At 43.8% G+C, this 23,144-nt stretch overlaps 3 protein-coding genes across 10 annotated transcripts; 1 reads left to right on the plus strand and 2 right to left on the minus strand.

Moving 5' to 3' along the window:
• Window positions 1-561: 561 nt before the first annotated feature.
• Window positions 562-6,105, minus strand: LOC123438875 (SH2 domain-containing protein A-like). The gene is made up of 11 exons (XM_045115808.1): window positions 5,833-6,105; window positions 4,531-4,722; window positions 4,092-4,292; window positions 3,924-4,013; window positions 3,602-3,679; window positions 3,350-3,517; window positions 1,902-2,584; window positions 1,653-1,815; window positions 1,150-1,496; window positions 999-1,064; window positions 562-907 (listed from the first exon to the last, which is right to left on the minus strand). The coding sequence occupies exons 1-11, from the start codon at window positions 6,091-6,093 to the stop codon at window positions 874-876; spliced, it is 2,283 nt and encodes a 760-aa protein (XP_044971743.1). The 5' UTR covers window positions 6,094-6,105; the 3' UTR covers window positions 562-873.
• Window positions 6,106-8,561: 2,456 nt separating this feature from the next.
• LOC123438891 lies at window positions 8,562-12,004 on the plus strand. 6 transcript variants are annotated; one of them, XM_045115811.1, is made up of 7 exons: window positions 8,562-8,664; window positions 9,673-10,167; window positions 10,269-10,346; window positions 10,557-10,655; window positions 10,747-10,939; window positions 11,051-11,478; window positions 11,559-12,004. In XM_045115811.1, the coding sequence occupies exons 2-7, from the start codon at window positions 9,715-9,717 to the stop codon at window positions 11,775-11,777; spliced, it is 1,470 nt and encodes a 489-aa protein (XP_044971746.1). In that variant the 5' UTR covers window positions 8,562-8,664; window positions 9,673-9,714; the 3' UTR covers window positions 11,778-12,004. The 6 variants fall into 6 exon arrangements, with proteins under 6 accessions (XP_044971746.1, XP_044971749.1, XP_044971747.1 ...); XM_045115814.1 differs by lacking the exon at window positions 8,562-8,664 and adding an exon at window positions 8,671-8,829; XM_045115812.1 differs by lacking the exon at window positions 8,562-8,664 and adding an exon at window positions 8,853-9,385.
• A 2,793-nt stretch (window positions 12,005-14,797) lies between these two features.
• On the minus strand, window positions 14,798-17,859 carry LOC123438957 (uncharacterized protein At5g43822-like). Of its 3 annotated transcripts, XM_045115817.1 has the most exons (7): window positions 17,516-17,824; window positions 16,576-16,847; window positions 16,158-16,276; window positions 15,873-16,049; window positions 15,528-15,575; window positions 15,288-15,352; window positions 14,798-15,198 (listed from the first exon to the last, which is right to left on the minus strand). In XM_045115817.1, exons 2-7 carry the CDS (start codon window positions 16,705-16,707, stop codon window positions 15,155-15,157), a joined length of 585 nt encoding a protein of 194 aa, XP_044971752.1. In that variant the 5' UTR covers window positions 16,708-16,847; window positions 17,516-17,824; the 3' UTR covers window positions 14,798-15,154. The 3 variants fall into 3 exon arrangements, with proteins under 3 accessions (XP_044971752.1, XP_044971751.1, XP_044971753.1); XM_045115816.1 differs by having other exon boundaries at window positions 16,576-17,859; XM_045115818.1 differs by lacking the exons at window positions 14,798-15,198; window positions 17,516-17,824 and having other exon boundaries at window positions 15,300-15,352; window positions 15,471-15,575; window positions 16,576-17,509.
• Between the last annotated feature and the right edge of the window lie 5,285 nt (window positions 17,860-23,144).

Genomic DNA, 23,144 nt, shown 5'->3' on the forward strand with positions numbered 1-23,144 from the left:
GGCCCATGTAAACCAATATATGTATCGTACATCCTAAAGAGGAAAAGAGTTATCCATAAATTTCCCAAACCCACCACACTTCAATTCAAAAAAAAAATAGCTGACTTTAGTCTCACCTCGAAGATGGAAAGAGGCTAGGACCTCCTTATAAGGGAGAGTGTTACCCTTCCTTCAGGGCGGTCTTTCGGGATGTGGTTGGTTGATGGACCAGGAGCTAGCATCTAAGTAAGTAATTTGCAAATATAATCCAGTATTGATGTCGTTGGATTTGTTTATTTAAGAAGTTGGTTTGAGGGTGTACTCTTGGCATTTGTATGCAACAAATTAGTTAAATGCTACTCCCTCTGTTTCTAAATACTTGTTATTGGGAAGAACTAGACTAGTTCTTCCCAACAGCAAATGTTGTGGTACAGAGGGAGTATGTTTTACCAGCATGTAATCTTTACTTCTACCATGCGCATGTGCCTTGCAAACAGCTTAATTTATAACATCTTCGCTGCAACACGCTGGGCATTTTTCTAGTTTTATCAATAACAAGAAACTTCGAAATGGGCAAGCTACTTGGATGAGCAAGAAACTACTTGCAAGAGAATATCTGCATTCCAAAATTTCAGTTTATATACACGAACTGAACAAACTAGACCGCCCGGTTTGACTTGCGCCATGTCTAATTGTACACTAGGATCATCTATTTCTGCTAACTAAATCGCTTCACTTACAAAATTGTACAGGGCAACAGCCTAACAGAAAACCGACTAACTGCTCCATGGCTGCCTTTGGGAAGCATGCCGTGCCATGAACTCTTCATCTTCTCTGGCTTGTGATTTTGTGATGAACTTCAGTTTGCTGCATTGCTTCTTGTAGCACACTGGGTTAATATTTCATGGCAGTCGGCAGGCGATCAACCCTGCACTCAAGTTGAACCAGACTGAGAATGGTGATAGCTTCAACTATTTATTAAAAAAGGGGTTTGGTGAATGGAAGTTCAGTGTGCTTGCCTGCCTAACTGGAGTAATTCAGGCTCCTGCAGCAGCAAAGCTTGTAGGCTACCAACCCTAGCATCACTGCATCCAGCAGAAAAATAAATGGACTTCACTTTCAGCAACATCGAACCAAAGACAAACCTGAGTACGGGATAAAGTAGGGTACCTGACATCCAGAGAAAGAAGTCTGTGATGAATTGAGTTGTCAGAGCCAACATAAGCAACAACGAGGCTTCCAGCATCTGGATGTGGCCAGCTTCGTGTGGTAGGGAATCTGAGAACAAATGTTCCCGGCTTCTTGAGCAGATCCCTGGAGCTTCTTAGCGCATTCTCGGCTTCCTGGGTTGTAATCAATCCCTCAATCCACACAGGTGCAGTGCAACCCCAGAGGTTGTTGATTTTATCTTTTGACAGAGAAACGGCCACTGGGTATAGCCAATACCATAGCCTATCAAATTCGTTCCTTCCAAGATCATCACCACAGCCAGCGATTCCTCTTAGAACCTCCAAGTCCTATAATAAATAGTACGTGCTATGGAATCAAGTATCTATTCTTGTGCTACTCGCAAAGAATTGACCAAAGAACCCTCCTACTGAGTTAATGTATACCCCTCTCAAGAAATGAGGGGTAAAGGTGTTGAGACCTCATACAGAAGTAAATGGATCTACCTGTTCTGACAAACCTCTCTTTGTATAATGGGCAATGTCCATAAATTTTGCCATGATTTCAGGAACTGCAGATGACCAAAGAGCACGCTCCTTGTTCTTTGAGATTATGCTCCAAGTTACAGCACCCTCTTCAAGCAATTGCTTCGAAATCAATATTTGGTTTCTTTATAAGAAAAATGCAAATGCATGTTATTGTTAGTGATAAAGAAGGAGATGAAACTTCTTATAAAACAGAAGATATAAGACTACCTGTGGTGGGAGCATCCACTATACAAAGAGACCTCATTTGCAAGTGTTGCCAAACCGTCCACATTGATGGAAGAAGCTGCACCTTTAAGAAATGTTGACCGCTCATACGTGCCTTCTAGACAATATCTGAAGATCGTAGCATCTGAAAAGGTTTCAACTTCATCCTTATCTGATCCACTCCAAGAACTTCTCGCATCAATGCTGTCGGAGTCTGACATTGTAGATTCAGTTCTGACACTTTGTGTTTCCACTACCATCTTTCTAGCCTGCTTACTCTGCAAACAAACCAATAACCATAAAGCCCAGGTGAAATTAAGCATAATTTCAGAAGTACTGCAGTCTAGCAGATTGACTACCTGGGATACCCTTTTGTGAGCCTCTGTTTCATCGCCTTCTACCTTAAGAAACTTGGATGGATGCAAACACATCACTGAACTTTGATCATGAGACAGTGAGCAAGCATTTGCTTTGCCATCACGATCAAGCCCTGGGCCATTGTTAAGCAAGCGAATTTCATCCATTGTTGCAGAACTTGTCCGCTTTGCAGCATCCAATGGGCGACTGGGGCGGCCTCGGGATATACAGCGAATTGGCTTGGAAGATGCCTCCAGAAAAGGATATTTGCGTGCGTGAAGTGTTGAGAAATAAATGCGGAAGAGCTTATTGTCACATTTAGAAGAAAGCTGGAACGATCGGATCAAATGTCATGAACGAAGATCAACCAAGCAAAATCATAGCATAAAATCCAGTTAAAAAAAAAAAAAATTGTATATGTAGGTTCATTGAGACAAACGTGGAATTTCTGACAGTATAAGCCTTCACTTGTACTAACTCTGTTTCTAAATGTAAGACATTTTGGCTGTTTAAATTGAACTGCCAAAACATCTTACATTTAGGAACAGAGGGTGTACATACTACATAGCACCTGCTGCGAATATAAGACATTTTGGTAGTTTAAATTGAACTGCCAAAACATCTTATATTTAGGAACAGAGGGTGTACATACTACATAGCACCTGGTGCTATGAGTATGTGCAAATCCAGGGCCATACCGGGCCACAACAAAAGCTCCTATAGACATTTCAGCCTTTTCTTTCTTTTTGGCAGATATGTATTTCAGATTCAAGTTGCCAAACATTTTGTTACACCTTTAACTCAAGTGAATTTTATGAAAGTAATTAAATATGGTGGAAAATGAACATTATTAAAGGCACATGGCATAAATAGCAAGCCTTTTTTTCCCTACCTGCTGGAAAACTAGGGGTGCAAACAAGATGCTATTGTAAAGCGTTTAACTAAGATGGATCATTGTGTAGCAGCCTGCTTCAGGATCACAATGGCTGCAGTGTTAGAGCTACGGCATCTACACCTCTTTATTGCTCCTACAGAGCAATAACCAAACTGAAGGAACCAATATTTGTAGGAATTCAGCATATGGAGAAACCCACCTGAGATATCTTGAGCTTAAATAGTGCACGCCCACGAAGAATTCGAAGAGGCCTGCTTTCAGCTGGGTATTCAAGTCCTTCGCAAGCAATCAGTAGGGGAGGTTCTGCATCATCCCTTGATTTCTCGACTAATGCCCCACTGTCAGCATAGACAAGTGAAGCAACAATCTAGAAGACGATTCATTTCTCAAGTCAGCAAACAAATAAGTAGCACACTTGCTAAATGTACCAAAAAGAAGATAAATCAAAAACCTGTGTATCCTTGTTCACATGTTCACCAAAAGCGTTTGTTAGTACTACTTCCAACATGAAGTTCCTCCGACAAGAAGCCTACAGAAACCAATTAAGACCATTACAACAACAGTCGGGGTTATTTCGACTTATTATGTGACTTGAACATAGAATAAACATAGCTCGGCACTATCTTCTGCAACTCACTGCAGCTCTCAGGTTATCTTTCACATTTTTACAGGTTAAACATAATAGAAATACAGAAAAGTTTCTTGATGTGAGTAAAATAGTTGAAATAAAGATAGGATAAGTAGTTTGTGCCAGGAGACAGAATTTGGTCTACCTTCCCACCGACAATGCACCAAATGCCATCATCGCCCTCCTCGATTCCGTCACAGCATGAGTAGTCAATAGATAGCTTAGACGGTGGATTCTGCGGGGGGAAAAATCATACGTTTTCAACTTCACATAAGAAAAGAAAAATGTGATACTATTAGCTAAGCTGCATCACCTCTGCGTATTGCTCCTGTATGGTTCCTAGCACAGATAGCACTTGGATATTGTAGACATAGCCATCAACCTTGCCATTGTTTCCAAGTAAGCAAACTTGGCATGCATCATCTTGATTGTCTGGCTGGCTAGATAGTGAACATAGATGAGCCTCGGCAACTAGATCGCCATCAATGTGAAGGCGCATAAGATTTTCAGTAACCTGACATGGGTTCACAGTTTTACAAAACAGATTAAATAAAGCGATTGTTGTAAACAGAAAAGGAAGATTGTCATTTGGAGCCTTACCAGCGTGTTGCACAGAAATCAAAAACAGGTAAATGTGGGAGAAAAATAGGAAGTGTGGAAAACATTAAATGGACACTTCTGCTGACTCAACCAATCCAAGGATATTCAGCAACACAAAAGGCATGTTACAGACATTCATGTTTGCAGCATACCTCACAGCCAATGTGTATCCACTGCTCAAGAGGGCATTCATTTACAGCCGATATATAGGTCGTGCCAGTCCATGGAGAGGAATCAGAGGAACTAGGAGCTTGCTTGTGCAACCTCAACAATGGGAAGAGAAGCAGCTTATTTCCTTCACTTAAAGCAAGAAATGGCAACTTATTGCCATCTCCAGAAGTTATCTGCAAAAAAAAAAGAGAGAGAGGGAGAATTCCATCAGTTCAATACAAATCTTGGCAGAAGTATACATGGAAACCTAGGATTGCAGCTCAATTCTTATTGCCGAACAGAAAACATTCATCTTACACCCATCCTAAAAAGAGATGAGAACAGAGTCTTGGTCCGTTGGCAAGGCATGCGAGTGCCCAATCAGCCCGCCCACGTTCGAGTCTCGGACTCCCCAAGGTGCTCAGGGTTATTTCTTATATTAAAATATGCCGCCAAGGGCTAGTTCCGGCTTGTCTCGATTAAAAAGAGATGTAGCACCCGTTCCAAATTTCCCAATGAAGATTTTGCAATACTGCTCAGTGTGCCACAGAATGGATGCCAACCTCTCACACAGATCGACCGATGGATCCATATAATTGAAATGCACCAACCACCTACCAATTGCAGGCTGCAGCATCCACAACACAACCATAAGCACACTTTACAGAAGACCGATAAACTCCTCTCCCTTACATGGATTCGATCGTCACGCACACTCACAAAATCAAATTCCTGCCAGTTCAGTACAAGTCTTGGCAGACTACACATGGAAACCTAGGATTGCAGTTCAGGTCTAATCGCCGAACAAGAAACATTCTTCTTACACACATCCTAGATAAATCACTATGTCGCTTCATTGGCAAAGCGTGCGAATGCGCAATCAGCCCGCCCGCGTTCGAATCCAGGACTCCGCAAGGTGCTCAGGATTGTTTCTTCTAGTAAAATATGCCGCCAAGGTCCAGTCCTGGCTAGTCTCGATTTAAAAGAGAAGTGAAGCAGCACCCGTTCTTAATGGTCCTATCAAGATTTTGCCATACTGCTCAGTGTGCCGCAGGATGGGCCTGAACCCCTGATGAATCCTATAATGCAAGTGCATCAAACCACCTACCAATTGCAGGACGTAGCATCCACGGCACAACCATAAGCACGCGTTACAGCAGACCGAGAAACTCCCCGCCCCCAAAAGATAGAAATCGCTCTTCGCGCGCACTCACAAGTCACGAAATCAGAATTCCTACCGATACATAACGCCTAACGGTCTCCTAAAAGTGGGGAACAACCAACTGACTCGAATCTAGTCGAACCTGGTGAAGGATGACCGGGGAAGGCCTCGCGGAGCCGGAGAGGTAGAGCCAGAAGCAGACGGCGAATCCTCCGCCCGCGCCTCCTACTCCCCCGCCTCGGGCCTTTCGCGTGTCCAGCTCGACCCGCACTTCGCGGAGGCCGAGGTAGCCCTCGATTTCGCCGGGTTCTGCCGGCGCCGCCATCACGGGACGGCCGCACCGTGGTTCGGCGGAGGCAAGGGTTTTCATTGGTCCCGCCCCCGCTCCGAAATGGTGCGTCATAGTTAACGGTTTGTTCTGTGATGGCAGGGGGAGTGGGATACTGCTATCTGCAGCCGTTGGATGTGAGAACTTGGATTGCTCCTTGCCGTCAGATCCCAAGGGTTGATTCCACTTGGTTTTCTGGGGAACACTTCTGTGAGATCTCACATCAGGCGAGATCTATGAGATTTTTTTTTTTGATTTTTTTGTTGCATATTTTAAGAAATGATTGTTGACTGTTGTGCATGCAAAATTTGATCACGAAATCACAACGGTGAAAGTCGTGACGAAAAAAGAGACAAAATCAGAGCTTTAAAATGCGTTTGAAAGTAAGATTTGAAGAGCATCGATTTTGCTTTCTTACCATGCCTTCCACCAATATGATTTGTGATAATTTTTTGCATGCACAATAAACATTTCTTAAAGTATGCCACAAACAAATCATTTATTATTATTATTTTACTGTTCATACCAGGAGCATTTGAACCTGGGGGTAGAAACTTCACGCCTGCCTTCACAACCATTTATTGTGATGTTTATTTCTGGATTTGGTATATGATTTTAACCGGGTCAACTATTTCTCACCGTGCTCCTTGGTTTTGGAACCCTTTTAATCAATTGAGGTGCTCAATTTTGGATTTGATTCATGATTTTGATTGGGTCTACTATTTCTTGACGAGCTCTCTTATTCACTTGAGGTATTCAATTTTAAATTTATACGATTTCATAAATTAATCGCCAGCAACCAGCATGTAAATACATAAGCCATGTGCACCCTCTCACCATCAAAAAGAACATACCAATCCCCATAACATACATTTTTTCTCGGAATCATCTAATTCACTATGCATCCTAATTTTGGACCCCTCTCATTCAATTTAGGCTTTCAATTTTGGGTTTAATTTATACTTTTAACCTAATCAACTATTTCTCAACAAGCCCTTTCATTCAGGTGGCGTATTCAACTTTCGATTTGATTGATCAATGACTTTTGAAGAATATTTATATGAATGGAATATGATCCCAACACTCTCAACACAGAGACCCCTCTTTATAGCGGGGCTTCACGACGACTCAGATAAAATTGAAAAACTTCCGAGTATTCAACACCAAAACATTAATCATGCAATGCACTTTGAGCACCCCTTAGGTTTCTACACTTCTAGGAGGGGAGCATTGATCTTACCTCACCATTCAAAACGTCATCAACAAGTTTTTATGGTGCATATGCACCAACACAAAACCGGTGGTCCAGTGGTGTGGGATCCCACGAGCTCGTAAGTTTTGCTTCACACTACTCTATATGTTGATCATGTGATTATTTTGCTCTATGTTGCATTGTGTTGATCATGTGATTGTATTTCTTCACTGGCCCGACCTTTGCGATGACGTTGTAAAGAAAAATGAGGGCAAAGCCATTCATGATGTTTCATTGTTGGAGCAAGTTGAATGCCCAAAGTAAGTGGAGTGATATCGTGTTCTCCATCAAGACCGCCAACACTTTAGGGTACGAAGTTTGGTGAAACAAACGATGAATTGGAGGAGGGCTTGCAACGGCCACCGTGTGACAAGGTCGAGCGAGAAGAAATATGAGAATGAGAAGGAGAAGCGTGAATGGATGGTGACCAAGATGACAAAGAAGTGGACATCATGTTTTTTTGCAGGTAGAGAGGACATCATGTTAAAGAAAAATGAGGCAAATGCCACTGAGAAAAAGCGAAGATGTTTAACATGTTCATGGATATGGATATGCAAAACAAAAAGATGCGCCTTGAGGAGAGGAAGCTTGCGGTCAAGCAAACGTGTGCGGAGTCCAAGATCTTACTAGCGGAGCTACAACAAGATTGAAAGGGCTCTGGCCCGTCCAGCGTGTAAGATTTTTTTAAAGCATAATCATATCTTTGGTCATAGAGCACAAGCCCAATAACTATTTCTATCAATCAGCCCGTCCAACTATTTGGATCAAGCTCCGTGAGTGCAAGCTCTTGTATGTGAAGGCCGGTGACTTGAATCCCGAGGTGACAAAATTTGTGCACCAATAGCATAACAACATCTTTACACACTATGCAAAGGTAAAAAAAAGAGTCATTTGGTTCGACCACTCAGTCCCTTTGTTTGATGGATGCGAACTATGAAACTTATTATACATACTAACTATGTAGTTGAAATGCTACTGATCGAGAAAATTAACTCAATAAAGAAAGAGAAAAGACCAAATAAATAAAGAATATTTGAGGAATAACGTTAAACGTCCTTCGCCCGACCAAATGCCCGTAAACATTTGAAAATGTCCGTTAACGGGAGATGCCCTGGAGGCCGTCTTCATCACTCTTTCAGCAGCACAAGCATGCCCGTGAGTCATGAAAAGAAGATCGGATCGGATCGGATCGGATCGGAGCCGTCCATTGCCATCCCCACGCAGTCCGTTCATGCCTCCCTTCCGCCCAGTCTCCGTTCTCCCGTGATTCCATTTTCCACCTATAAAAATGGGGGGTATGCACGGAGACTCGCCTCAGCGCCGGCCACGCGCGCTCACCCCCTCCGCGCGAGCCGCCCGCCGTCCTCCGCCGCCAGCTTCAATCCCAACAACAGGTTGTCTCCACCTCTCATCCACCTTTCTCTCTCCTGCTCCCGCAGCTGGGTAAATCCGATCGACAAAGAGGCCGCTAAGATACAGGCATGGCTCGCGACCTTGAGACGAGTAGAAGGATGCGCCCGCCCTTTTCCGAGACGGCGAAAAACGACCGGCGACGGCGGGTAAGCGGGCGGCGTGGGGTCCCGCCGATCTCCCACCCACCTTCCTTGACCAGGCGAGTGCGCCTCGGCAGCTAAAGGCGCCGGTGATTAGACTCGGTTCACAATTAGTTTAGTGTCCATGTCAAAAAGGCCAGCGCCTTTTCACTAGCTTCTCCTCTGGAGATGCATTTGTTTATCCAGTAGCAGCCTAATTAGCAGACGCCACATGTTTCGCTAAGCATCGTGCTGATTGAAATGGTGCTGTCACCTAGTATCTACTAGTACTTAATTATTTCACTGGTTAGTTAGCTCTTCTGTTAAATTCTGGTGGTGGCTCCACCGATTGGCTCTTCTTTTGGATTTTGATCCCACTGATTGGCTATTGTTTTCTTGGCTCGTCGTTGTTGCTTTCAGTGCCCTATCCCTGCGTATGATCACTGATCAGTACTTCAGTATAGTTAGTTCAGTACCCCCATGTGTACGTGCTCTTGTTTCAGTGTTCTTTATGTGCCCTTCAGAAACTGATCAGCACATAACCAGTTATGTTATTCACCTTTTGTTAACATTTTGAGCTATGGTATTTTTTCTTCTTCTTACTTTCTGAACTTTGCTGGGCACTACTAAATGTTTTGAACTCGTTGGGATTGACTAGAGAAATGAATTTGTGAAATTTCAAAAAGATTTTCCACGACCTTGTGCAGTACCAATATGTTTTTATGTGATTGGTCCAGCTTCAGCCAACAAGTATACCCCCAATCTATCTCTTTGTCCTGCTCATTGTCTGGTTCCTATTGCTTCCTGATTTTATAAGGCATGGATTGGTGGCAGTTGATTTTGAAAAACTACTCTCTTTTTCTCCTGCAGTGCTCTTACATCTCTTGTAGCTAGCTGGAAAAGCGAGCTTGCATGATGGACGACTCTTCAACTAGGAGCCATGTTTCTGAGGGGAATCGTATGGGCTATGTAAGAAGTGAATCCATGGATTCCACTGGCCATCCTTCGGCTGCTAGGTCAGGCTCACTGCTAAGTAGGAGAAGTAGCAGGCCCAGTTCAAGGGGATCCATCAGCCTCTCTCGCGAGATGGGGGACTCGATCCTGAACTCAATGAGGCATTCCCTTCAGTCAGCAGACCAGTTGCTAGGTGACGCCGATAGCTCGGCTTTGGCTCAGGTCATTGACAGTGGTGACCGAGTGCTGGTGTTGGAAGACGAGCCTGATGAAGATACATCAAATACCTTGGATCAGCATAAGCTTGGTCCTATCCGAGATAATCGAATCCATGGCTACAGCTCACATGGCACAGGTGTGCCAGCGCCTGAATCTTCTGTGGAGCCAAAGGGCGAGAGCCAATCAGTCAAGGTACAGAATTGTTAATCAAAGGATTATGCTTTCCAGTATTATTGCAAGGCTGTACGTTCTGCTATATATTCTGAAATGAACATGTCTATGCTTTCCTGCAGGTTGAACAATATATGCTTTCTCGGAGGCTAGATTATGCTTCTTACCTGATCCATTTAGCTGCATTTGGATTATTTGGGGTAACTCTCAAACACATTGTCTACTGTTGTTTGTATTAGGTATTAATTACTAAGTGATCTTCTTTAGTGTACATAAATGTCGTGAAAGAACGATGGAAGTTCAGGGGACATTTTTACTTTAAGCCCATGCATGCCTTCAGAAAACATTTACCGTTGTAGTTGTACCATCCCTTTCCATTCCCGTAATTACATCTTCTATATCCAAATTAGGTATTTACAAGGTACGGGCTCCAAAAGCTGTTCGGCCCAGGCTGCCTGGCACTCACCTCCAACCAAAGCCCGTTGTACCTTGATCTTCCATCAAACATGGTATGTTCTATCCTGTACATGCTCAAGTAAAAAACCACCAGGGATTTGGGCTATACTGACACATGTTAATGCCCAAATGTTTGTGCATCAGCTAGGATCCTTCCTGATGGCCTGGTTTGGGATCATCTTTAAGACAGACATTCGGCACATATCTGAACATTTCATTGTTGGAATCACAACCGGATACATGGGAAGCCTTACCACCTTCAGTGGGTGGAATCAAGCGATGGTTAGCATGTCTTCCAAAGACCATTGGGCATATGCCATAGCTGGCATAGTATTAGGTACCTCATCATAATTTTCTATAAAGTACTATTAGTCCAAAATTAGTTACTGCTAAAAAAATACATAAGAGAAATCATTCTTTTGATGATTAACAACACTAACCTACTCAGGAATGTTCATTGTCAATGAGTCCATCAGGGTGGGTGCTGAAACAGGTGAGCGAATACGAAGCTGGATCCTGAAATGCATCAAGGAAAATAGTCCAATAGGAAGCAAATGTAACTGGGAGCACCTGAAAGTCAACACTAGGACTAAACATTTTGTGCTTATAGCAGTTATGATGATTTTGCTTTCTTTTGTGTGGGTTCTGAGCATCGTGTTGGCCATAATAAAGGTGCGCAATCTTGATGATGGCGCTGTACTGTGGTTGGGGTGCGTGGTTGCGCCTCCGGGCGTTTGGTTACGCTGGTACTTGGCAAGGCTCAATGGCCAGGGAATCGGCAAACAGAGATGCCTCAAATGGCTGCCCATTGGGACACTTGTAGCCAATGTTCTTGCTGCGGGTATCATGGCATCACTGGCCGTGACCGCCAAAGCGGTATGATAGCTAAAGCATGTGTTTATACGGTTTATGTAAATTGTGTTGCTATCTCTCTGATTGGTTTGGTCTTTCTGTAGGTGAATACAGAACGTTCGACAACTATTCTTAATGGCATACAGTTTGGTTTCCTCGGCTGCTTGAGCACAGTGTCTACTTTTGCTGCTGAAATCTACGCTATGCGAAGCAGCGGACAGATCGGTAGGGCCTTTGTCTATGCCACAGCGACCTTCGTGCTCTCTTTCATGCTGGGAACTCTAGTATACTCTGTGCCAGTATGGGTCAAGCATTACCAATAGCTTCATGAAGTATTACAGACTTGAAGGCATTGGTGCTATTTTGCTGCTTGCAACATCCAAGCAGATAGTGCAATTCTCAGCATATATAGTTCGGCCTTTCTAGGGAAATGTGTTTGCTTCTTTAAGATATTTGATGTACATTGGCGTTTTGCAGCAGAAAATGTTTGTATACTACATCTGCCATTGTAATCCTGTGGACAACAAAATTCATATTTATGGAGTATGTATATGAAATGTTACAGTTTACGAGTATATCTTAGGTATGCATATGAGATGAATGTATCGCCTGTAGTAGCAAAAGAAAAACAACATCCATGTTTGTGGAGTAGCTTTGTCACATGTTTGTACACAAACAGCATACACGGTTTATGCACCAGCATCAGAAATATCATTTCTAAATTTGCAATAGCCTATGTTTATTTGTTTCATCCGTCATGTAATCCTGTGGACGCAACTACATGCTAACCTGAACGAAATCACATTTCCTTGCTGTAATGCAAGTATCTGTACATCATTTTCTGAATTTGGGCACAGATGCAGATACAATATGGATGATGAACTATTTGTACCTACAAACTTTCAAGTGAATGCAGCAATCTCAGGAAGGCCAGCAGAAAAATAGTAATGCTGAGCTTCCTATTTGGGTGTTTCCTGTGTCCATTGGCATGTGACGTGGCAAAGCAATGTTTCCTTGAAAATATCTGTGAAATCACTTCTTCGCTATTTACTTGGTATGCCAAGCCGCAACGCATTATTTGCTCAAGAATATCTGTTCCTCTTCCTTCAGTTACACCACGCCCAGCAGAACCCCCATGTCCGCAGGTCCCTTCACCACCGATTCTTTACGGTGGCACTGCTATACCGCACTTGTTCAGGGATACGATGCACCTGCCCAGTCTCTGTCTCAAAAGAATGCCTCCCGTGCAAAGAACAAAGAGCTCTCACTGTGCCAAAGTTCTCATCACAAGTAATTTGTCTGCCTGAGCATTCTTCAACATGGGAGTCAAGGGAGATAACCTCACAAAACAAATTTTGAAGAGCAAGCACTCATTTATTTTGGACTGTCCAGTTCAGCTAAGTGCTCCTCTGCTTTACTCATCAACTCTGTGTTCCCATTTATCGCGCATTTCCCAACCAAAGTTTCCAAAGCTTGTTTGCTAGAACTGAATGGTGAGCTCCGGATCCATTCAACTACTTCATCACATGGACGGGATGAACGGCTGATCAAATCCACCACGCAAACATAATGGTCTTCTCCTGGAACAATCCTGTATCTCTTGGTCATCAAATCAAAGAAATTCATGCCTTCGTCAACTAGGCTACAATGGCAACAAGCTGTCAAAACTAGCAAAAATGTGTTAGCATCAGGTTTCACTCGCTCCCGAATCATCTGAACAAACAATCCTATCGCGTCCTGTCCATGGACATGATGGCATAGAGCAGATAACATTGCATTCCACAACACAGTATCCCTCCTCTCCTGGCATGCTAGACTGAAAACCTGTCTCGCACCGGCCAAATAACCACCTTTTGAGTACATGTCAATGAGTGAGCTGAGAACAATTACACCGGGATCAAAACCAGTTTGTAGCAACCTGCCGTGGATCTGCTTACCATGTGTCACTGAACCAATAGCCGCACAAGCAGACAAAGCGCTACTGAAGGTGGACTGATCTGGTTGAAAACCATCCTTGATCAAATGCTTAAAAATACTCAATGCCTCTACTGCCTCACCATGACGAACATATCCCTCCATGAGGGCATTCCATGAAACGATACTCCTCTTTTGCATCCAATCAAAGATCTGACGAGCAGGAGTCATCTGGCCATCCTCTGCATAGCCGCAAACTATTGACGTCCACACGCGCAAGTCTTTCACAGGCATCTCGTCGAACAGTCTATGTGCATCAGCAATGCAGCCACATTTTCTGTACACATCAACAAGGGAACTGGCGATGTTAATATCAGACAAGAACCCAAGATGGGACAAATGGGCATGGAGCTGCCTGGCAAGGTCCATGTCCATGAGACGAGCGCACGCCACCAGGAGCGCCGAGAAGGTGTGATCGCTGTAGCCAAGGGAAGGAGACGTGTGCCGGAGCTCGGAGTAGAGCACCAAGCTTGCCCGCATTTCTCCACCGCCCGCGAGCGCGAGCATGGCAGAGTTATAGGAGGTGAGGTCGTGATGCGACATGGCAGCAAAGATCTCCGCCGCGGGGGCTGCGAGGGAGAGGTGGGCGTACCCCGCTAACATGGCGTTGCAGGAGTACAAGCTGGGGCGGGGCATTCTGGCGAACAGGCGGCGGGCGTCCCGCGGGCGGCCGAGGAGGAAATGCAGAGACAGGAGGTGGTTAGCGAGCTGCGTGGAATAGGCGACGAAATGCTTGAGGCCGGCGAGGCGGACGTAGAGCAGCAGGCGGCCTGCGAGGGCGGGGAAGGACGGCGCGGCGCGTCGGAGCAGGAGGAGGCGGGCGAGCGAGGTGAGGAGCGGGAAGGGCGGGTGCAGGCCGGCGCGGGAGAGGGTGGGCAGGATGGAGACGGCGGCGGAGGCGTTGCCGCCCGAGACGCTGTGGTGGAGGGCGCCGAGGAGGCCGGAGCGCGGCGGCGATGTCTGCGGCGGTGATCGGCGGGGGGCGGACATTGGGTGGGGAGGGGGGACCGAGCGCACGACGACGGGAAAGGGCGCTCGTGCTGACATGTGCTCTGCCGTCGACGTGGGCCGTCCAATTCAAACGCGGACGGCCGCGATGGACCGAACCCCCGCTGGTCGATCCAGATCCGAAGTCCCACGAGAGAAAAATGTGACGAGGAACGGCGAGCATCTACTCTACGAAACACAAGGCCGAAATTTGGGAGCAATTTTTCCGAACACACGATGAGTGTTGTGTTGGTTTGTTTGGGTTCCATCTCAACTGCGACCGGTTTCTCTTTCGCCGTGTCCTCTCGTGAATGTGCACTGGTTACAATTATCATACACTGCAAGATGTCGTGAATTTATTCTCCAGGACAAGCGAAAAAACTTTACGAAAGGGAAACCCGGCACAATTTGTTCGTTCACATTCTCTTGTGCAAAGTTCGAAAGAAATATTTCTCAGGAAAAAGTTTGATAGCTTGCACTGGTCTCCAGGAATGATAGTTACATAAAACAGAGGGCAAAGGCCCAAACATTGCTACTCCTACTACCTCCACTTGCAGGTTTACAAGCTAAACGGTTGTGTAAATTACTTCCAGCTTGAGCTTTGTCAGCAATTGGGATCATTAAACCTGAAACCGCAGCCACCTTCATGCCTTGTCTAGACGAGAAAGTAGATCAAAATACAATGGCTTCAACATGTCTGTGTAGCAAGGCTCCAGATAGTGGGACACGCACACCCAACTTAACAAATTTCATCGGCAAATATAATGTCGAAAATAGATTGCACTGCAAAATGAGAAAGGTGGAGTGGAAAAGCATTAGATCAAACCAATTACTAAAAATCATATTTTCAGTTCTATTGTTTCGTTTCTTACCTTCATCTTTTGGTATGTTCGGTTGGTCTACCAAGAGTTGACGAATTGCAGCGATATCACTTGAACTGCAGGCAACAAAAGTCAATGAAAAAAAGATAAGAATCAAGATGTGGCTAACTGCTGGTTTTAAGGGATGGGAAGGGGATTAGTCTTGGTTAAACTAACAGAGATACAGAGAATTACAGGGAGCAAATCCAAGGAGATGAAAAGATAATTTAATGGCCATAAACTCCAACTTGCCTGCTTTTCCATGTCAACAAAGAGATGATCGATGATTTCAGCGCATACCTGGCATATCAAATCATTGTCAGTAAAGAAGTAGCTTCTGCTATGATAAAAAGAGTAACATGTACGTATATCAATGAATTGTCAGAAAAGTAGTCAAATACTCCAGCGAAAACAAAATGCTATAACAGACGATATTGGTGAACTGGCCATATGTGAGATGGCAAATGTACATATCAGCAATTGTGCGACAATCTTCTATTCAACCAGAAGGAATGTGGTCAAGTGAGCCAGCTTCATATTATTTGGCAAAAAAAGTTGAGAATGTGGTTTGGTGAAGGAATTTCACTTGGTTCTTACTCAGCCTGGTGCATATCAGACAGCGTTCGTAGCCCATCCAAGCAGTCCGTGATAGTTGGCAAAATTCCCACTTTTAATTGCAACTGTTTTGCAGTGAGTGCTGATCCACCCCTCACCATCTGATTAGTATCACGCAACACCTTGCTCAAACCTTTGGCAATGCCATTCAACTCCTCCCTGAAAAAATGCAGCAGCATTGTAACACCAACTGGAAACAATTCCGTCGCATATGCTTCTAGAGTTACACCACCAAAAGCGGTTGCAACAAAAGTGACAGCATCTTACAGAGTCTCCCTCATCAAAACAAAGATGAGCTCCAGGCTCTCCATCTGCTTGCCCAAGAGATCCTCCCTGATGTTGGGCACACAACGCAGGACACCATAATTTTTAGCATCTCCAAGTACCTAACACATGAGATGAGTAAGATTTTAAAATTCCTCTGGAGAGTAAAGAATCACAATGGAGCTACTAGTCACCAGAACTATACGAGCGATTACAGAAATATGACGGATCATTATTCTTAAAATTTGATACTGTTCATTAACTGAAGACAATAAAATTGCTACTGTAACCACCTATTACTAGATTTCTCAAACCACATTACAGCTGTGGAATTGATCATGTGCGGCGCATCACCGAAGACACTGCATAAAAGTAGAATGCAGATAAGCACAAGGAAGGATCCGAGGAGAATGGAAGGTACCGGAAGGCGGGTGATGATGGTCGTGGCGTTGGAGAACTGGGAGAGGAGGCGGGAGTTGAGGTCATCCCACCGCTCCGTCTCCTCCCGCGCCTTCCTCACCCTCTGCTGCACCTTCCGCACCATCGCCTCCATACCAGTTGACAGCTCACCTGGTTTCCCTTCCCGACACCGTAGTTCGAATCCCCGGCTAGGACCGATTTTTTGGTGGCGCTTGCTTTTCTTTAGGGAACAGAGGTGGCCGCTGAGAACGGAAAGGGTATGTGGCGGCTAGGCTTGGGTAGAAACCAAAATATCAGTTGGTACAATTTGGTTTATTTTGAAATTTAGTTACTGCTATGTGGTAACCGAATCAGGCAGTCAAAAAGTGAGAACTGACAGGTTAACCGAGGAATTCAGTTCGATTTTCGGTAGAAACAATAATGAACAGCACAAACAAAGCATCCATGTATGAACAACAGACCAAGCATCCATGTCTCACCTACAGTTCTACATACAGAACTAGTGCAAAATGCTAGAATCTCTACGAAAAGCATCCATGTATGATCTTTGATCGACATATAAAACTAGTGCAAACTTAACAAAGATTTGAGGCAGAGGATGAGAGGAGCTTGGGACCAGTGGCGGAGCTAGCACTTGATAACAGGGTGCCCCGCCTCAATATTTTTTTGATAAGTAAAATGACATGTGAACGTTCTAACTGATTACAAATATCATGTAGAAATAGATCAATATGGTCTCACAAACACGCTAAAATTCTGAATATGATCTCACGAACACACTAAAATTACTTTCAATCAATAGAGCTAATTGAGGCAGAAATAATGTGCAAAATTATATATGTGTTGATGTACTGGATAGCATAAGTGCAAAAAAATAAAATCAAACCCTGAATCAGAAATTGGGGTATTTTAGTTCCTTAAATCGGGTTGCTCTTGCTCACTTGCTGGCACCGGGAACTGGTCACTGGTGACTGAGAGAGAGCGGCAGCGGCTGCGCTGGCTTTGCAGGGGGGCGGGGCAGGGGCGGCAGGAGGCCGGGGGAGCGGCGCAGCCGCACCCGCGCAGGCAGGGGCAGGAGCGCTCGCAGGGGAGCACTACCGCGCAGGCGGGCGGGAAGGAGAGGCGGGGCGGCTGGGCTCCGGCCGGCGACCGGTAAGGCCGCGAGGTCGACGAGGAACGGCGAGGGCGCGATGCGGCTGGGCGTCGGGCAGTGGCGCAGTGCTGTACTCCTGTGCGGGGGCGTCGGGAGAGGCGGCTGGTTCCGCTCGATGTGGGCGAGGGCGTATGGTTTTTTCTTTTTCTTAAAACAGCTGTAGCTTTATTCATACTCATAACAATTATAGGTATACTGATTTGGATCTAAGCCCTGTTTGGAACCATAATAATTATAATAATCTGGATTATGAACATAGAATATATAATCTGGTTTATAAAAATAATTCAGGTGGACATGTTTAGAGACCAGATTATATAAACTGTAAACCAGCTTTTAAATTGTATAATGACATGTTTGTCCTCTGTTTTTTTCAACGGTTATTTTTTTAATTCATCTTGCCTTTTGGTTTGCTTGGCGCCAAGTTTGAATAGATAGACATTTGTACTAGCCATGCATGCACGTTTTATTTCCCGGCAAATTTGTACTGTAGACTAATCATTGTACGAAAAAATACGATGGACACACATCGTTAACTTTGAAGAAAAATCTCATCCGAACGAAGAACATAGTTACATGGTTCATGAGAAATTAAAAACTACATTACGAAATTATCATATAATACCAAATCTACTCTACTTCGTCCATCAAAGCATTACATATAGTGTCACGGAAGGCATTCATGTCGGTATCTTGAGTGCTATCACAGCTTTGTTCAGGATGATTTTGTGGCGGCATTGGCATATAGTTCTCATCTTCATCACACTTATCAAACTCTTGGTCACCCAACGCACTCTCTCGGATGAAATTATGGAGAGCCATACATGCTAGAATGATTTTACTTTGCTTCTCTAACGAGTACGTCAGTATGGCTAATAAAATCCTCCATTTCATCTTCGAAACTCCAAAAGACCTCTCAATGACATTGCGAAGAGATGAATGGTAGTAATTGAATAGTTCTTTGCTACCTTGTGGTCATGGACCTTGAAGAAATTCAGGTAAATGGTACTTCATCCCCTTGTAAGGTGCAAGACAGTCTTTTCTGTTTGGATACCCCGAGTCGACAAGATAAAATTTACCTAAAATGTTATGAGCTGATATGAGCATGTATCAAAAATAAGTAAAAATAATATCAACATGATTGAAATTTCTCTAGTTACCTAGTGGAGGATGAGGAAACTTGTTAACATATTTGTTTAAAGCATCATTAAATACTCTCATGTCATGTACGGAACCTAGCCAACTGGCAACAACAAATGTAAACCTCATATCAAAGTCATATATTGCCAACACATTCTGACTAGAATAACCATGACGCCCGACATATTGAAGCACTTTTGCAGCTGGCACTTGGACAGGTATATGTGTTCCATCTATTGCTCCAATACAATTATCAAAGTGTGGTGAGAAGCGTGCTTCTTGCAGTTTCGAATGAATTGTACTATATGTTGGATCTTTCACTTTAATAATATCAACAGATAGCCTATACACACTTTCCAAAACATGATCAAACCTCCTACTAATTGTCTCAAGTGACCTTCTGAATCTATTTTTAGCTTGTCTAAAAGATTGTGGGGCACCAACCATCCATAAGAACATTGCCAAAGATTCGAGATTGCACATATTTTCTGATGACTTCAATCCATATTTCAACCTCAACAAATCATGGAGCTCGTAAAACAGTTCTCTACTCATTCTAAACATGTTGTAACACTCGATTGGGTCTTTCAAGGTTCGAATAGTCCAGTCATAACCAGACTCACCTTCTTCTGCATGTACTGACCTTTTTATCTTGCAAGAAAGTCACTTCAGAGTACATACCAATCATGCAGGCTACAGCTGCATGCCGCAAAGTTTGTCTGGCAAAGTTAACTGTGTCATCCTCTGAATAATCCAGTAAAATGTATATAAAATAGAGTCATCGATGTTGTGCATTTATATAAAATGTAGGAACAATCCAGTAAATAAAATAGAGTCATCAATGTTGTGCATTTATATAAAATGTAGGAACAATCCAGTAAATAAAATAGATTCATCCATATAGAGAAGTATGACATCATTACATGATGGCCTATGACATGTAGCTACTCGACATTCTTTGCCCGACACCACCTCTTCAAAAAGGCTAGCCTCCCAGGACTAGTAGTTATAGTCAGGAACACTTGCCGGTGTTCTTCCTTTACGAATAATGTACGAGCCATGAAATGCTCATCACTTCCCTCAAATGCCCCCACTCTCAACAGCCAAGGACATGCATTTGGTAATGGACTCCTTCTTCTCCTGCAATGCCTTCTCCGCTTGCACAACCTTCTCATGCATTGCCTTTTGAGCTGCTGCATTGGTTTCTTTCATCTCTTCATACATTCCCTTCATTATTCTCACCATAGGGCTTTTGATTCTCTTCTTTGGACTAGTGACTGCTGCAGTCCAGTTTGAGCTTCTTTTGTTGTTGCTAACACTCAAGGGTCTCACATCGGCTTCATCTCCTCCTTCCTCTCCAATATCACCTTCATCATCCATTTGTTCTCTTGCCACACAAGATGTTGATCCATCTACAGCAGTATGTTCGAACATGATCTCAAGCTCAAAAAGGTTTTTTGGTGGTCCATATTTAAGCTTCCTCCATGCAGCATGTCCCTGTCCAAAGTAAAGGAGGTGGATTCGTATTATGTGCATGATACAACAATATGAACCATGAAAATAAAAATTGCAAGAAATGTACCTTAGTATGTTTTTTCCAAAATTCATCACTTGCCACAATTCCCCCATTAGGGGATCGACCTAGTCCAGTTTGTTTGTTAAGCCACAACCAAAATGAGTAGAAGCGTTTCAGATCTTCTCATCTGTTCTTAAACTGCATCCTATAGTGTCGTAGCCCTTTGTTTTGTTCGAACTTGATAGCAATATTTTTGTAACCTCTAGCAGTCATGAATCCATTGCTCCTGTTGCCAGCTGTGATCTCCTCAACACAGAGTGAACAAAATGCAGCAGTGTTTTCGCTATTGGTCCATTGAGCCTTATCAATATCATCGTTCTAATGCACAAACAATTGTACTTGTTACACTAAGGTTCTATCATGCTTACATAACAGAGTATACAATCCTTGCAACATGATAAAGAGCAAAGCATGAATTGCAAACATTGAAAAAATTGCAGAAATTATTTAAACATTGAGGAAATTTTACCGATTCATCGTCTCCAACGCCATCATAATACTGATCACTAAAGTTGGAGTCCTGTGGCTCATGCTCTGCAGCAGCAACATCATCAATCTCAATTGAACTGCTCGTATGACGGGGGAGCTCGATACGGCAGAGAGGATGGTGGGATTGGGGGTCGACCGGTCTGCCCACTGCGGCCTACACCACGCACACGTCCATCACCACGACCAACGGCTGCGTCATCTGATCCCAGTACAGGGCCGCGGCCACGACGACCACTGCGACCACCACGCTCACCACTACAGCGCCCCCATGACCACCACCAGAGCGCCCAACACGGTTAGCTCCGGTGCGCCCAGCATGGTCACTCGTCAGGCCCGCCCCTGCACCACGACCACCGCCTCGTGCAACTCCGGCCAGGAACTCTGGCTGCTCATCTCCATACAGCAGGTCCATGAACGAGCCGTGTAAATTGAGGTCAAGATCTCTAGGAACAGCAGATCCACGGGCAGGGACTGAATCGAGCGGGTTCAGTTCCTCTGCCTCCTCCTCTTCTTGCGACGCCATCTCGGGCACGGACTGAATCACGCGATGGGGATTGAACCAGCAGGACTAAGGGGAAGTGGCGGCGGTGGCGGTGCCCTAGGGTTGGGTTGGAGCAGGGGTCGGCGCGATGGGGATTGGAATCGCTCGGTGGAGGAGAAGGCTGGTTCGTGCGTGATGGGGATTGAACCCGCGCGATGGGGAAGAAGAGTCGGGCCGTGCAGGAAAAATAGGAAAGTGGCGGTGGCACTGCGTAATTCTCTGGAAGTTTACAAGGGTAACAAGTCATTTGTAATCCATAATCTCATTTTAGCTGGGGTAGAGCAGTTTATGAGATTATAATAATCTGGTCATCTAGTTTATAAAATCTACTATATAAACTGTCCTGTTTGGAAACACAATAGATTATATAATCTGGGTGGTTCCAAAGAGGGCCTAAGATTAAAAAAATACTACCTCTCTTTTATAATATAAAAGCGTTTTTGACACTACAATATTACTCCCTCTGTTTCAAAATAAGTGTCATAAATTTAATACTTAATTAGTACAACTTTAATACTAAAACACCGACTCTTATATTGGGACGAAGGGAGTATTGAAAATGCTCTTATATTATGGGATGAAGGAAGTACAAAATAACTTTTATGACTAACAATAACAATGAAATCTCTTGAAAACATCTTCCTCGCGGTATCAATATCTGCTCGAAGAAATACTTCAAAGACTTTGACAAAAAGGTTGCAATTGAACTGAAGCAACGATGACTGTCACTCTTTCACCTGCAAAACATTACCAATAATAGTTTTCAAAAGCGCCTTGAGTCACCCATTCAAAAAGACGAAAAGTCTTAATGGACGAACGTATTTGGACCGAGGATGATTCCCTAGAAGTGCCAGTCGTCGAATCACTATATCTTCATCATGACGTCGATGAAAGATTTCATCTCCACAAAGAATCAATCCAATAAAAAAACTTCACACATCAACATAAACTCATCAGATTTGAATAATCGAATTAGCGAGGACAGAAAACTATCTAACCTTATGGCGCCGCCAAAAGGATGAGAGGAAAAATATTTTCACAAAACTATGACGATCATTTGACGTTGACAAAGAACATAGATGCGTTGAATATCCGAGGCACCCCGCCTCTCAGCGCCAAGATGGCATCAGGAGGCGAGGGGATCTAAATTCGTCAGATGGCAGCAACGACGGAGGCTCGAGAAACCCTCACGCCGAAAAAAGACACAACTAGAAATGTGAGTGTACTCGTGCTGGCTCAAAAGGCAAGTGTTATTAGGCCTTTTTTTTTTCTCTAGCACAGTTAGAAATGCATAAGTGTATATATATATAGCCTGATGCAAAATCCTAGGGCCATCATGTAGCTCTGCCTCAGTGGGTGTTGTGTTTAAAGGGATGAGTGCATATTTGTGTATGTGAACGATTTTTATTGTTTTGTGTTTAAAAATATAATATATTATATAGAAAAACAAATGTGTCCTTTTAAAAAAAAGAACAATAAATGTGCATGAAGTAAAGAGTCATTGATCATATATCCATAATAATAATCAAGGGATATTTTCATTTCCCCCTAACTTTGGTCAGACCTCACCTTTACCCTTAAAAAATCAGTGCTCAACTTTGCCCCTCTTTTGTTAGAAGCCCTTATGAAAATACCCTTCCCTGTCGTTTATGTTCAGTCAAAGGACTTTGG

The sequence above is a fragment of the Hordeum vulgare genome, chromosome 1H (genome assembly GCF_904849725.1).
Source record: "Hordeum vulgare subsp. vulgare chromosome 1H, MorexV3_pseudomolecules_assembly, whole genome shotgun sequence".
In the NCBI taxonomy this organism is placed as follows: Eukaryota; Viridiplantae; Streptophyta; class Magnoliopsida; order Poales; family Poaceae; genus Hordeum; species Hordeum vulgare.